At 45.2% G+C, this 13,014-nt stretch overlaps 1 protein-coding gene across 1 annotated transcript in view; it reads right to left on the reverse strand.

Annotated features, from left to right (window-relative positions):
- Positions 1-6,676: 6,676 nt before the first annotated feature.
- Positions 6,677-13,014, reverse strand: part of IL1RAP (interleukin 1 receptor accessory protein) — a gene marked incomplete at its 3' end in the record, with an annotated part of 41,031 nt that continues 34,693 nt past the window's right edge. The window contains exon 11 of the mRNA XM_079539783.1: positions 6,677-7,362. Coding sequence (XP_079395909.1) covers positions 6,677-7,362 — 686 coding nt within the window. The remainder of the gene's footprint in view (positions 7,363-13,014) is intronic.

Genomic DNA, 13,014 nt, shown 5'->3' on the forward strand with positions numbered 1-13,014 from the left:
TAGTCCTAGAGAGTGCTTTTGGGCAAGTTACTCTTATTTTAGTGTTTCAATAAAAGCACTGGCGAAACTGGGGATAATAAGACTTAGCTTTGGTCTGTGAAATGAGTGGCCAGCATTTCACTTTGTAGTACTGTAATGGAGAGATGCTATTTGCCTGCCAAGTGCTGTTTCTGGGGGGAAAAAAATGAAAAAGGAACGAAAGTCACTAAAGTCACTCTGCCATAAATAAGAATACAGCTGAAAATGCCAAGATGAATATTTATTTTAATGGGAACAATATGATCTATTTTCTCTGTCACATCTTTACTTCTTCCATCTCCTCTGATAACATCACCTACTAAAGCTGTCCACCAAGCTGAAACAACTGGTGACAGGAGGTGACACCGCAGGCTGTTAGATCTGGATGCTCCAGCATGGTGCTGGTAACTGGCAAACAGGTGTCTGCATGCAGACTGCTGGTGAAGGTACTGTTCAAAAACATCTGCTGTGCTGAGCTCTTCGTTGTGTGCTGGGCTGGTCTGGGGAGGCTTGGTGTACCTCCAGCAGCCTGGGCTGTCAGGGCTCTGTACAGCTGGAATTGCTCAAAATTAGAGCAGAGAATCTTTACGGTAGAAAGTGTCTCTTGTTATCTGTGCAGCACATATATTCTTACCTGTGGAGGAGGATGCAAAGGAGGAATATGATAGAGACTGTGAATTGCCCAGACACTTCTACAAGAAAGAGGTGTAAAGGCAAGGTACAAGCTGCTGTATTTGAGAGAAGAGGGAGAAAAGGGAAAAAAGGAAGAAGACGGGCTGGAACACATCCAGGCAATGAACCCCAGCCACCTGCTGAGTCTGCCTCCCTCTAACATCCAGCCTGCTCTGCTGTGCAGAGCAACCGACAGGATTTGAATGCTGGTTATATGCATTACAATGGCTAACGGGAAGCCTGAGATGCAAACAAGCCAGAAAGAGGGGCAGGTAATTTAGCATCAAGCATGGGGAGATAAATAGTTTTCATAGAATCACAAAATGTTTTGAGTTGGAAGGGACCCTTAAGGGCCATCTGGTCCAACTGCCTGCAATGAACAGGGACACCTACAGCTCCATCACATGCTCAGAGTCCCATTCCCCTGTCTCCAGGGACAAGAAGGATTTTGATCTACTTTAAAAAGTGGTGCTTGTGGGTTCCTCTGAGGCTAAAATTCTTATAAGAATTGCAAGAAATCGAGCTGCACTGAAGTATGGAGTGAGCTCTGGGCATCTTCCCAAGGATGTCTGTGTGTGGGAGCCTGGCAGGGGTAAGAGGAGGAGTGTGGAAGAGGTCTGGCTCAATTCTAGGAACAAAACAAAGCAAAGATGCAAGGTGTGGGTGTTTGTGGCTTAGCCCAGATGCCCTCTATTTTCTTCATTCAGGCCCATCTTTGTGTCAAATACTGGGCAAGAGTAGACCAACTGAACATTTACTATTCAGATGAGCTAGAATTCTGACTTCTACTTTTGGAGCAGATGAAACTAGCCAGTGTTCCTGTTTTTTGAATGCATGCAAATCTGAATAGTGTAGTGAGTGAGTTTGGAATGCTGTTCATCTCCATCAGGATGTTAAATGCAGGTAAATGAGCATATGTCAGCGAGCCTGATGCTGGATGGGAGCAAACAGCTGTTCTCTAGTGCATCACCACCAGCGGTGCAGATGCATTTGAGGCAGAGATGTGAAACAAAACGATAGATTTGACTTTCGTCTGCCTACAGAAAGGAGCATGCAATTAAAATGTAAGCATGAAAGGAGCAGGATTTTCTTTCATTGGCAACTGTGCACTGAAAGAGTGTGAGCAAAGCAGAAGGCACGGATTACAGTCTTCCGAGACAACTCCATTTGTGTTGGCAATACATGAGAGGAAAGAGGTAGTAAGACATTACCCACAGCCAAGTTCTTGGACCTGACACACAAACACAGTGAGATTTGAGGAGCTGATATGATCTGATATGCAAACATGTTGATTTATTCCAACTAGCTGTAAGAATACAGTCAGAGCCTTTTCAGTTGCTGGAGTGTTGGTTGAGGAGCTTATGGCATCATTGACTTAATTCTTTAATAAATCTTAAAATACTGGGAAACCTCAAACACTGGAAACCGAGAATGCTAGGCCAGTAGAAAAAGGCTGGTGTGATGACAAAAGCAGACCTGATAGCATATTTATACTGGGAGAAATTTTTCAGAGGAAAATGCTGTTTTCACTGAAGTTGAAGCGTTTGCAAATGGACTGGTTTCAACAAAGCGTGTTTAACAAAACACAAAAAATCCAGAGATGTAATACTGACATATTTTTTACACTCTTGGCATAGCACGTTTTATCTGTTTATGTTAAAGAAAATAGAAGTTAAATTGGGAATTAGATATTTTCCTTTTGCTATGCATGTAGATCGTTAAGAAAACATTTTAGTCATGGATAATTTTGATGTCATCCTGTGCTATTTCTGCTCTGTTTTGATAACAGAAGAGGAAAAATAACCAAAACAGCAAAAATTCCTATGAATAGGAAACTGATTTTTTGTGAATCTCTATGGACAACTGCAGTATCATTGCCAGAATGGATCAAAGTATTGGAAAGATAAGAATGGAATTGCCCACATATTGAATTTCATGGTGTCAGCATAAATGATTAGTAGCCAACAAACATGGTTTTATGGGAATACAGCCTCTCAAGTGGCCTTTTCACATCAATAGTATTTCCAGCATGGCTGCTAACTGTAGGTGCATAGACACGGGAGTCTTCTGTTAAGCATAACTGTGTGTGCCTTAATGGTGGATTTTGGTTCTTCATCCATTAACCTGTAGATCTCAAAAGATGAGAACCTGTCATTGAACACGTTTCCAATGGGAGTCAGTGTCTTCATGGCTCATCTGCAGATAAATAAAACATCGTTTGCTAATAACTGTGGCAGATGGCACAGAGATTGCCTGTCATCACTATTTCCCGCTTCACCAAGCATGCAACGTGATCCGGATTGCCTGATGCACTGGCCCCAAGCAAATACAGAGCAGCATAACAAAAAATTCATCTAAGATCATGCCGGCAGAGCGAGGGGGGACATCTCAGCCATAACACCTCCTTGGAAAAGGTGTTGGAGTGGATGAGCAATGAAGTCTGGTTTCCTACTGAGCTGTGGCGGCACAAAGGAAGGAGCAGCAGAAGGCAGTGAATAACTGTGGATCAGGGACTTCATCTCCTAGCAAAGGCAAAGAAAGAGGAGCCCCGCATTCTGAAAATGGTGCTGAAAAATTAAATAGCAAAGAAAAGGAAGCAAATGTGTTGTAAAACTTGAGAAGAAACCTCTCATGAGCAATAGGTTGCCAGATGATTTGTCAACAGTGTGCAAATACCTTCAAAGATAGAAAAATCCCTGAGAAGTCTCTTTGCCGCAGCAAAGGAAAGTGCAACAAGAACCTTGTCTGGAAGCAAAAGCAGGCAACACAAAGATCAAGCATCATTTTAAGGATAAGGTAGATTATTCACTTGAACAAACTGCTGATGAGTTGGAAAACTCTTTGATGGCAATCAAATGACCTTGTGGCAAATATATTTTAGCAAGGTACAAATCATCACAGTGATTACAGGCATGCTGGTGTAAATGTTGCATCCTGCACATCTCACAGTTGCTGTGTCCAACGTTATGAGGAATTAAAGTCATATTCTTCTAAAAACCATTCTGCAACATTTATGTGTCTTTACAGAGGGACCTGGGTGGTGTTTTTATTGTCTTTTTAGAGCTGCAGCCTCTCTGCAGCATGATCAGTAGCAGTAGGAATCACCAACACCCATGTGCTCAAGTGTCAAACCTTGCCTCCTATATATTTTTTCCTTATTTCTGGCTTGTGTGAGTTCCTTCACAGTCTTGTCATCATTTGGGAAAATTTCTGCTATAAATACTCTTAGATCAGATGCTTCAAGATCAGCATTTGGTCTAACAGTCAGGAACAGAATTGTTGTTGATGTTGGGACTGAAGATGTGAGGGGCAGCCTATTATAAACACAGAATTTACTAAGAGGAGACCTCCTGGGTACTCAGCCTTGCAGTTACTAAAGTGGAGATTGATGATCAGGGAGATCATGCTCCTGAGCTTCCTAGCCAGCTCTGTTCAGTGTCTTCATCACCAGCCTTCCACAGATTAAAAACATCTCAGTAGCAGCTGAAATATTGCACAGAAGGCTCTGCACATTATGACCTAGTATCCGTGTACCACTGCACACCACAGGTAGGATATACCAGGTTATATGAGTATTAACTGAATGTATTAGAGATAATGGAAATTATGATACAAATCCAGTTATCTCTTGAGATAACTGTGTAGGAGGGCAGGGATAATAGTATTGTGGGGACAGGTAACTGCGGAAGTAATTGCATTTTTGTATACAATTAACTAATGCATGTGTATCAAAGAGGACAGCAGCGGCTACAGTCCATCTGCACCAGTCACTGTCAGATGAGATACGAAGTATCTGATTTTCATGGAGCAGAAGTCAAACCATGAGAAAAGAAGTCTATTCTGGTCTTAAACAGGACTTTGTTCAGGTGCTTGGGGGTATTTCTAAGCAATATGCTTAGGAAGAGAGACAAACACAACTGAAGTGTGTTCCAGTGTTTCATGCCTTTGTCCCTGCAGAAACAAACCAGCCAGCACAGCTTCAGGCTCTGTGAGCTTGGCCTCAGAGGCAAAGGCTTACAGTTCTGCACTGCAATCCAGTGTTCTCTGAACATTTGTTTCTGAGCAACCAATACCTTGGGACAGTTGATGGGTAGTAGAAAGAGCAGTAAATTTGCACTAGCCCTGTTGAAGTAACAAGAGCAGCAGTGTCCTTACCTGTTGCCTCACTGTGCCAACATCCACCATTCAGCAATTGTCAATGAATGTCAGTAAGTGCAATTTTTTCTGCATGGAGGAATTCAGTAATACACCTTTGCTTCATACACACTTCCATGTCAGATTCCACTTTGTCAGACTGTTCCTCTGTTGTCATCTGTCACATTGCAACAAAATGTAATAGAGTATTGGTGGGAAGGATCAATCTCCACTTCCATGCCATCAGTATCTGCTTCTGACATCATCCAACAATATCATAAAATAGGTGGCATTAGTTTTGGAGCAGCCATGGTAAATAAAGGCTGTTTATATTTCAACAAATAGCAAAGATTGGCTCTGGAGGTTGATTGATTGCAAGCTATTTGAATTCTGTCGCTCCTGTTTTCAGCTCCACCAGACTCACTGACAGACTATTTCAGGGCAACTGGAACCATTTAACCAATTAATATTATTTTGATAACTTCTCACAAAGCATTTTGCAGTTTATCAACTCACTTTCCAAATATCTCATTCATCCCCATCCTATTTCATCATTCAGAATGGCCACATATGGACAAAACATCTGAGCCATTTAAAATGCATCAGCCTGAGATTTCCAAGGAACCTGTGCCTTGACAGCTCTTTAGAGTCTAATATTCTATCTCTCATGAGCTGGTTGGGTATTTTTGCCTTTATTTTACTTAGTCTACTCAGCACCCGTGCTTTGGTTTCCATTTTCTTGGTCTGCTGCAGCAGGGCTGGTAAGATTACAGTGCCTTGTAATGGGAAAGCTATCAGCTTTGCTTGATATCCAAAATAAAGGGTAAAAAAAAGATGGGGCACTGCTGGGAAAGAGGTGCTGGTGAGAGAAGGAAAATGGTGTATGAATCATAATGATTTCAGCAGTGTCAACATGGGTGAAATGTGGCTCCTCAATTGCTCAAGCAATTTTATCAGTGTTGCATCTGAGGACATCAAAATGGGGTCTGTTCTGGCAGCCACACACTCTGTGTACCCTGGGGGTTCTGGTCACATTTCCAAGGCAAGAAAAATATAGGAACATCCTTGGAAACCCAAGAGAGAAAAGTCAAACTGACCAGAACCAACCATACAGCTGCAGAACAAATTCATCACTGGAGAAGCCAGGAAGGGACCAAGTCCAGCAAGAGACTTGGTGTGCTGGGACCAGGGTGTCCTCCATCAGAGTGGGCAAATCACCTCACAGGTGCTGCCTGGTGAGCAAGGCTCCAGCACTTACCATTTCCTGAGACCACAGGTAACAACAGCAGGTTAAAGAACTCACTTTTATTCAGAGAGAAGGGATTTAAAACGTTTGACCAAGTCCTTTTAAACCACAGTGGATAAAGCACCGTGCTGCACGGTGCACTCCTGCATGGCTGGGCTCCCATTGAGCTCATTAGCAAAGTGTTGTTTGCCAAACCCTTCTCCTTCTCCTTCCCTGGGTGTTCCCCCCATATGCACCGGCTTCTGCCTCCCTTCCTGCATCCCTGCATCCATCCCACCGTGCCAGCAGGACCTGCCCTTCCACAAGAAATGCTGAGGAGATGCTCAGGCATGCTCAGCTCCACTTGGCGATGTAGTTAAGGAGAAGGGCTCGCCAACATAGGCAGCCCTGACTGCTGCTCTGCGTGCCATTGCAGGTCCCTGGCTCAGACCAGCAGCAGTGAGACAGCTGGGATGTTGCTGCAGTCCTTTGTGCCTGACAGCGAGTGAGGCAGTGTAGAAAGACACCGGGTCTGCCTCTGATACTGCATAAATGTCACATCAGAGGCTCCGGTGAATGTCTTCCATGGGCCCAGCACCTGTAGTGCCACCAAGCTCCGTCTCTCAGCTAGAGGACGTAGAAGTCATTGTTGTTTGATAGATCGCTGTAATGGCAGAGGGCGAGAGCTGGGCCCTGTGCAGGCGGGGGCTCGGGGCGGCTCCTGCCTGGCCCCCCTCGCCCTTCAGCCTTGCAGAGGTGGGTCTCCCACCTGGGCTCAGCCACTGCCCGCCGCTTGCGCTTCAGTCTGCTGCCGCCATGGCAGGAGGTCCCGCAGCACTGGCAGATCAAGAAGCGTGAGGCCCGGTGCTTGGCCTTTGGTGTGGAGGCTGGGGGCGTGAGGGCTCCCTGCGGCTCAGGCCGACCTTTCAATCGGCTCTTTCTCCTCTGGACGGGATCGGGGCTGATGTCAGACTGGGAGGAGCAGCTCTCGTTCCAGCCAGAGCCAGCACTCAGGCTGCGCAGTGGCAGCGCAAGACGCAAGGCCTTCCAGAAGTGCGAGCCCGAGCGCTTGGACTTCTCTCCCTTCCAGGTGACGAAGGAGACGGACTCCTTCAGCTGGAGGATGCTGGGGTGGGTGCACTGCAGCGGCCTGTACTCCACCACGATGAGCTTGGTGGCGATGGTGTTCTGGCACATGATGCCCAGCTTGAACTCCAGCAGGCTGATGCTCTTCTCCGTCAGGTAATCAGGGCTCAGCACCACGATCATCCTGCGGCTCCTCTGGATGAAGTCAAACACCGCTTCGGTGGTATCTAAGAGCGTAAGGGAGAGGAGTTGGGGTGCACAAGGGTTGGGGTGCAGGGAGAGAAAAGCCAGAACACCATCTGCTGTTTGATGGCAAACCTGCACAAATTTCCCCCTCCCCACTGAAGGCCTGGCACAAGCCCAGTGAATTTCTACTTGGTGACCTACGCTCCTGCCAGCTGGCCCTGCAGGAGTAACATCAGCGTTTTTGCTTTGCATTTGGCTTTTGAGAAAGCTGAAGTGGTAAATGAGTGGCCAGAACAACGGGACAAGCTGGGACCATACTCTGATTCAGCACTGCATGGCATCGCTGCTGCCAGGGCAGTTTTGTAAAACAAAGGTCTTGACTGGGGTCACCTGCCTGCAGCTCAGGCAGCCCCTTGCACCAAGGGGAACCAATTGCCCCACCATGCCACCAAGGCTAAGGCCCGCTTCCCTCCCTCTCACGCTGCTCATCCCAAAATGGAAACCTTCAAACTTAGAAAGCGGAAAATGTCAGCCTTAAACATCCCCGTCAAATCCCTTCTCTGCAATGTGGGGGGATGAAAATACTGTCCTTCAAAGCTTTTCTTGGGGTTGATTGGAGCTTGTACAGCTCAGCAAGATGCTCTGTTGGAACAGCGCCAGACAAGGGCAGCATCTCTTTCATCACGAGCACTGAAAAACAGCAAACCTAAAGGATGTCCTTGAAGTTCTATCTATGGTTTGGGATGCGGTAAGCATATTGAAGGTGTCATGGCTAACGGGTGAGCAGCAGAAAGGATAGGAATTAATAGGGCTGTGGCACTTAGCAATTAATTCCAGCTGACTAACAGAACCATGAAACTTTTTAAAAAAAAAGTATAAGGCCACTAACTTCCTGCATGCTGGTGCTGACAGTGGGGCGTACCTGAGGACATAGAGTGTTTGAGCAGGACAGGAGCACTGGTAAGCAGCAAGAAAAGCCTCCTGGTATGTGAAGGGTTGTGGCAGTGAGGAGAGCTCAGCTTCAAGCCTGCAGAGGGGCCAGGTCTTTGCCCCGCAGAGGAATGGCAGCAGTGTCAAGCTCCCTTCTGTCAGCTGAGGTTCATATAAATAACAATACCACTCTTTCCACATGATGGCCATGCTGTTATTCTTGTAGTCCTTGGCTTTCTCGAACATTTCCTTATCTCACAGCAATAGGTGCACTGTGTTGCCCCTGAATGCATCTTATTTTAAGACCATAAAAATAAATGCTTCTTCAAAGACATGACTAGCTGTAAACCACATTGTCCCTAGATTATTTAGGGACTGGGGACTCAGGATGGGAAAAATGATTGAACAATTAAGCCTTAATAACCTATTGGAGGAAGTAGGGCACTTTGTTTTGTTCTTTAACAATGGAATTTGAATTGAACTTGTACAAAAGTTTTATGGGGATCCCCCCCATATACAGGAAAACACTGATTCATTGAAACCAGAAGTAGATGATAAAGCTAGCTCTGTCAGAATTGTCACTTAAAGCTGCAGAGTGCTCTAACCACTCTATTTCAAAGGCATAAAAAATCTGCACCAATCTCCTAATTGACTGAGTCCAGGCCTCATTCAAACCTTTCTATAACTAACTGAGTTCTATTTTGAAATCAGCCAAGCTTCAACATCTTCTGAAAGAAAAAGCTCCTTTGCTGGCTTGAAAGGTCTTTCTTTTTGAAAGTGGAATCACAGAATCACAGAGAAACGTAGGCAGAAGCAGCCCCTGGGAGGTCACCTGTTCCACCCGCCTGCACACAAAGAACAGGTTCAACTAATGTGAATGATTCTAAAACTGCTGAAATAAAGTGTTTTCACTGAGCTGACAGCTATGGTTTTCTTTTATCCATTTTAAATATGAAACATTTTGAGACTCTTTTTTTTCACAGGCAAGATGTTCAAATTCCTGAAGATGTGTTTTATTCCTGAGAATGGGATGCCTTTGGACTTGGCAGATGAAGACATGTGAGATCATCACAAGCGTTTCCTTGTTCACTTCAGGGGAGTTGGACTAGATGATCTTTAAGGGTCCCTTCCAACTCAAAAGATTCTATGGTTCCATTTGTTTCACTAGTGGTCTTGAAGTCTTGGGCTCATTCTGAACTTACCTGCTACCATACAAAGGAAAAAGTTAAGAAAGTAGCTCAGATGAGAAAAAGAAGGAAAAAAAAAAAAAAACACTGACAAACTTTTTTAGTCCAGCTAACTGAAGGTGATGGGCAAAGCAGCCTAAGTCTGATTTCTCTGCATAAGGCAGACACATTTCCAGAACTCCAGCTCATTGCTCAGCCTCTCGACCTAAAGGATGGTGTTTCCTCCACATTTTTCTGTCCTGTGATAGCTCTATGGGTTAGAAGCTTTCTGTGTGTGCATATTCACTTCTGGGTGACATGTGATCTGCGCAGGCACATCATGAAACAGCCACCCCCCCCCTAAAACAGCATCCCCAAACAATCCTGATATTTAGACATACATCTTTCTTTAACACCCTTTTGTAGATGTAATGGGGAGGAAAATGATACTCATGACAAATGCACAAGGACTGAAATGCAAAGGTGAAAATGTTTTATTGAAAAGCAAAATAAAATAATACTGATGTTTCACAGGTCAAATAACACGAAGGCAAAAATATACAGAAAACAGAAGGGGAAACTCTGTAACGGCTACGTGACATCAAACAGTATAAGGAAAGAAATATTATTTCCAATTCGTGCAAGGCTGTTTCTCTAGGAAATAACAACGAGGAACTCTGTATGAGCTGCATGTTGATAAATGTTAGGTTAAGGCACGGAGACATAAAAGAATCAAGGGAACTGGACAGACGTTGTGACAGAAGCCATCACGGAAACCAGATGGAGCACCGGATGAAATGGTAGGTGTACCAGAGCAGTTCTCAGGTTGACAATGCAGCAGGGACTGGGGACCACCCCTGGCCTGGAAGATCCCCATAAGGCCCATGGTGATGTATATTTTTAAGTCAAATTTGTAACAATCACATTAGACTCTAACACAGTCTTGCTTTGGCCTCGTGGCCTTCCCTTTGCCTGAATATCTTGCAGCTGATCACACTGATGCCGAAATCTCTAACAAAAATGGAAAGCTGGGCAAAATGATGCAGTTACAATGGGTTCAAGAAGCTTAGCATGGCCTTGGTTGCTACCTCCTGCCAATGAAGCTTGCTGGAGTGTGGGAAGCAGCTTTGCCTCTACACCAACCGCCATGGAAACAAGGTTCAGCAACAGCAAAGCTTTTACATATCCTGAGCAGATGAGGAGCTCCATGACCTTCAGTGAAGCTGACTGCAATTTTTCACGTGCTTAAAGCAAAATTTACTTGCTTTGTGAGTGAGGGGGAGAGTGGGTAAGTGGGTAAGTGGGATGGAAAAGGAGGTGGGAAAAAAGGAATTGCTATATGTTCCACGTTGGTACAGTACTTGCCTCAATGATGCAGGTGGCTGGGGCTGCCTGCTACCCTGCCACAACACTATTAAGCACAAAAGGCTACAAGCAAGGCCTTTGCTGACTCTAGGATTCAGCTTCAAGGCTGGAATGGGCTGATCCCCAGAATACCCTCAAACCTCACTGCCAGCTGAGTGAATAGTGCGTAGACACCACCTCATAATGCTTTTTTAATGCCATTATCAATAGCTATGCTTCACCCATTGAACACCAATGGAGAGAAACCATGAGTCAGAAGTGACTCAGGAGCACCCATTATCTACAAAAAAATAAGCATGCACTTAGTATGTGTAGTACTGAATACCACAATTAAGTTAGAAGGCCCTTGTAAGGGAAGCTGCAGGAGAACAGACACCCCTGGAGTTTATAGTATTATGTAGAAACGTTATGAATAACAGCACCAATTAATGCCAGGGTCCTGCTGTGCTTTGGTCTGTCCTGCAGCCCCCATTACTGTGCTGACAGTCTCGTGTGCTGGGGGTTAATCCACAAGGTATTTTCCTACGCCTCTTGCCTTCTATTGAAGCAAGGGCTTGTACTCAGTGGGTTTCATACTTCCATTTTGTGCAAAAATTGCAGAACCTGAAATACACTCCCAGTTCAGCAATTGGAAACAAGAGGGGTGAAAGTTTGCTGTGTAAAACCAAGGCCAGTTTAAACCTCAGCCCCAAATGACAAACAGCTATGTTATTCAGACCCAGGCAGAGCACACCAAGTCTTACCCAGCTGGATGGAGCTTTCAATGAGCTCAAGTACTTTTGCTGGATTCCCTGGAGAGTTGGGCATATAACCACTGTTCTCTCAAAGCCTCCAGCAGCACCATGCACAATGCTTTCCCCAGCCAGCAGCACAGAGACAGCAGGTGGGATCAGTAGTCTACTAGGATTCTTTGTAGTGCTTGTGAAATCCCTGAGCTTACTCTTCAAAGAAGAACCTCTCAGAGATGACCTGTGCTAGTGAGAGCTATTCCCTAGATTACAAACATTATAGTCCTGAAGGATTTAAGATGCTCAGAAGACTGGAGAGTCCTAGAGACAGACCTCTTATTAGTAGAAATGCTACAATACAAATAGCACCTAGAAGAGCATGTTTAAAAAAACGTATATGTACACTGCTTCTGTAACAGCAATTCCACATTGCTCAATTATCTGCCACTGCTTCTATAGAAATGTACACAGAGAAGATGAGCAGCTTCAAGAGTTTATGCTTCCCCCATCAATGCAGAAATGTGCAGTCCCATAGCAATCAGGATTGCAGGGCTGGGACACTGATCACAGCATTGTAGGGGTTGGAAGGGATCCCCAGAGATCATCAAGTCCAACCCCCCTGCAAAGCAGGCCCCCTACAGCACGCTACACAGGTAGGCATTCAGGTAGGTCTTGAATACCTCCAGAAAAGAAGAATCCACAACCTCCTCGGCAGCCTGGTACAGTGCTCCATCACCCTCACTGTGAAGAAGTTCCCTTGCATACTGGTGCAAAATTTCCTGTACTCAAGTTTATGGCTGTTTCCCCTTTGTCCTATCCTTATAGACTGCTGAAAAGAGGTTGGCCATATCTCTTCGACTCCCACACTTAAGATACTTATAAACCTTAATAAGATCACTTCTGAGTCTTCTTTTGTCAAGGCTGAACAGACCCACTTCGCTCAGCCTTTCCTCATAGGAGAGATGCTCCAGGCACTTTATCATCTCTGTGGCCTTCTGCTGGCCGCTCTTGAGGAGATCCCCATCTTTTTTGTACCCAGAACTAGATACAGTACTCCAGGTGAGGCCTGTCCAGGACAGAGGGGGAGGATCAACCTCCCTTGACCTGCTGGCCATGCTCCTTTTAATGCACCCCAGGATCCCTGGACACACTGCTGGATCATCTCCAACCTGTCATCCACCAGGACCCCCAGGTCCTTCTCCCCAAAGCTCCTCTCCAGCAGGTTATCCTCCAATCTGTATTGATACTCACAGTTATTCCTTCCCAGGTGCAAAATTCTACACTTTCTTTTTTTAAACCTCATCTGGTTTATTGCTGCCCAGGTCAAAATGAAAGGCTCTATGTTCCATTCAAATTGAATCCCAGCCTGTGTTACAGGAACCAACAATCAGGAGGGAGTGAATGGAGAAGAGGAAAGAAGCCCTGTCTTGGAATCTAAGAAATGTCCCATAGGAACTGGATCAAGGAGAACTGGCATGTACAAAGGCCACATTATGACAAGGTG

Source organism: Tetrao urogallus (assembly GCF_951394365.1).
Source record: "Tetrao urogallus genome assembly, chromosome: 9".
Classification (NCBI taxonomy): domain Eukaryota; kingdom Metazoa; phylum Chordata; class Aves; order Galliformes; family Phasianidae; genus Tetrao; species Tetrao urogallus.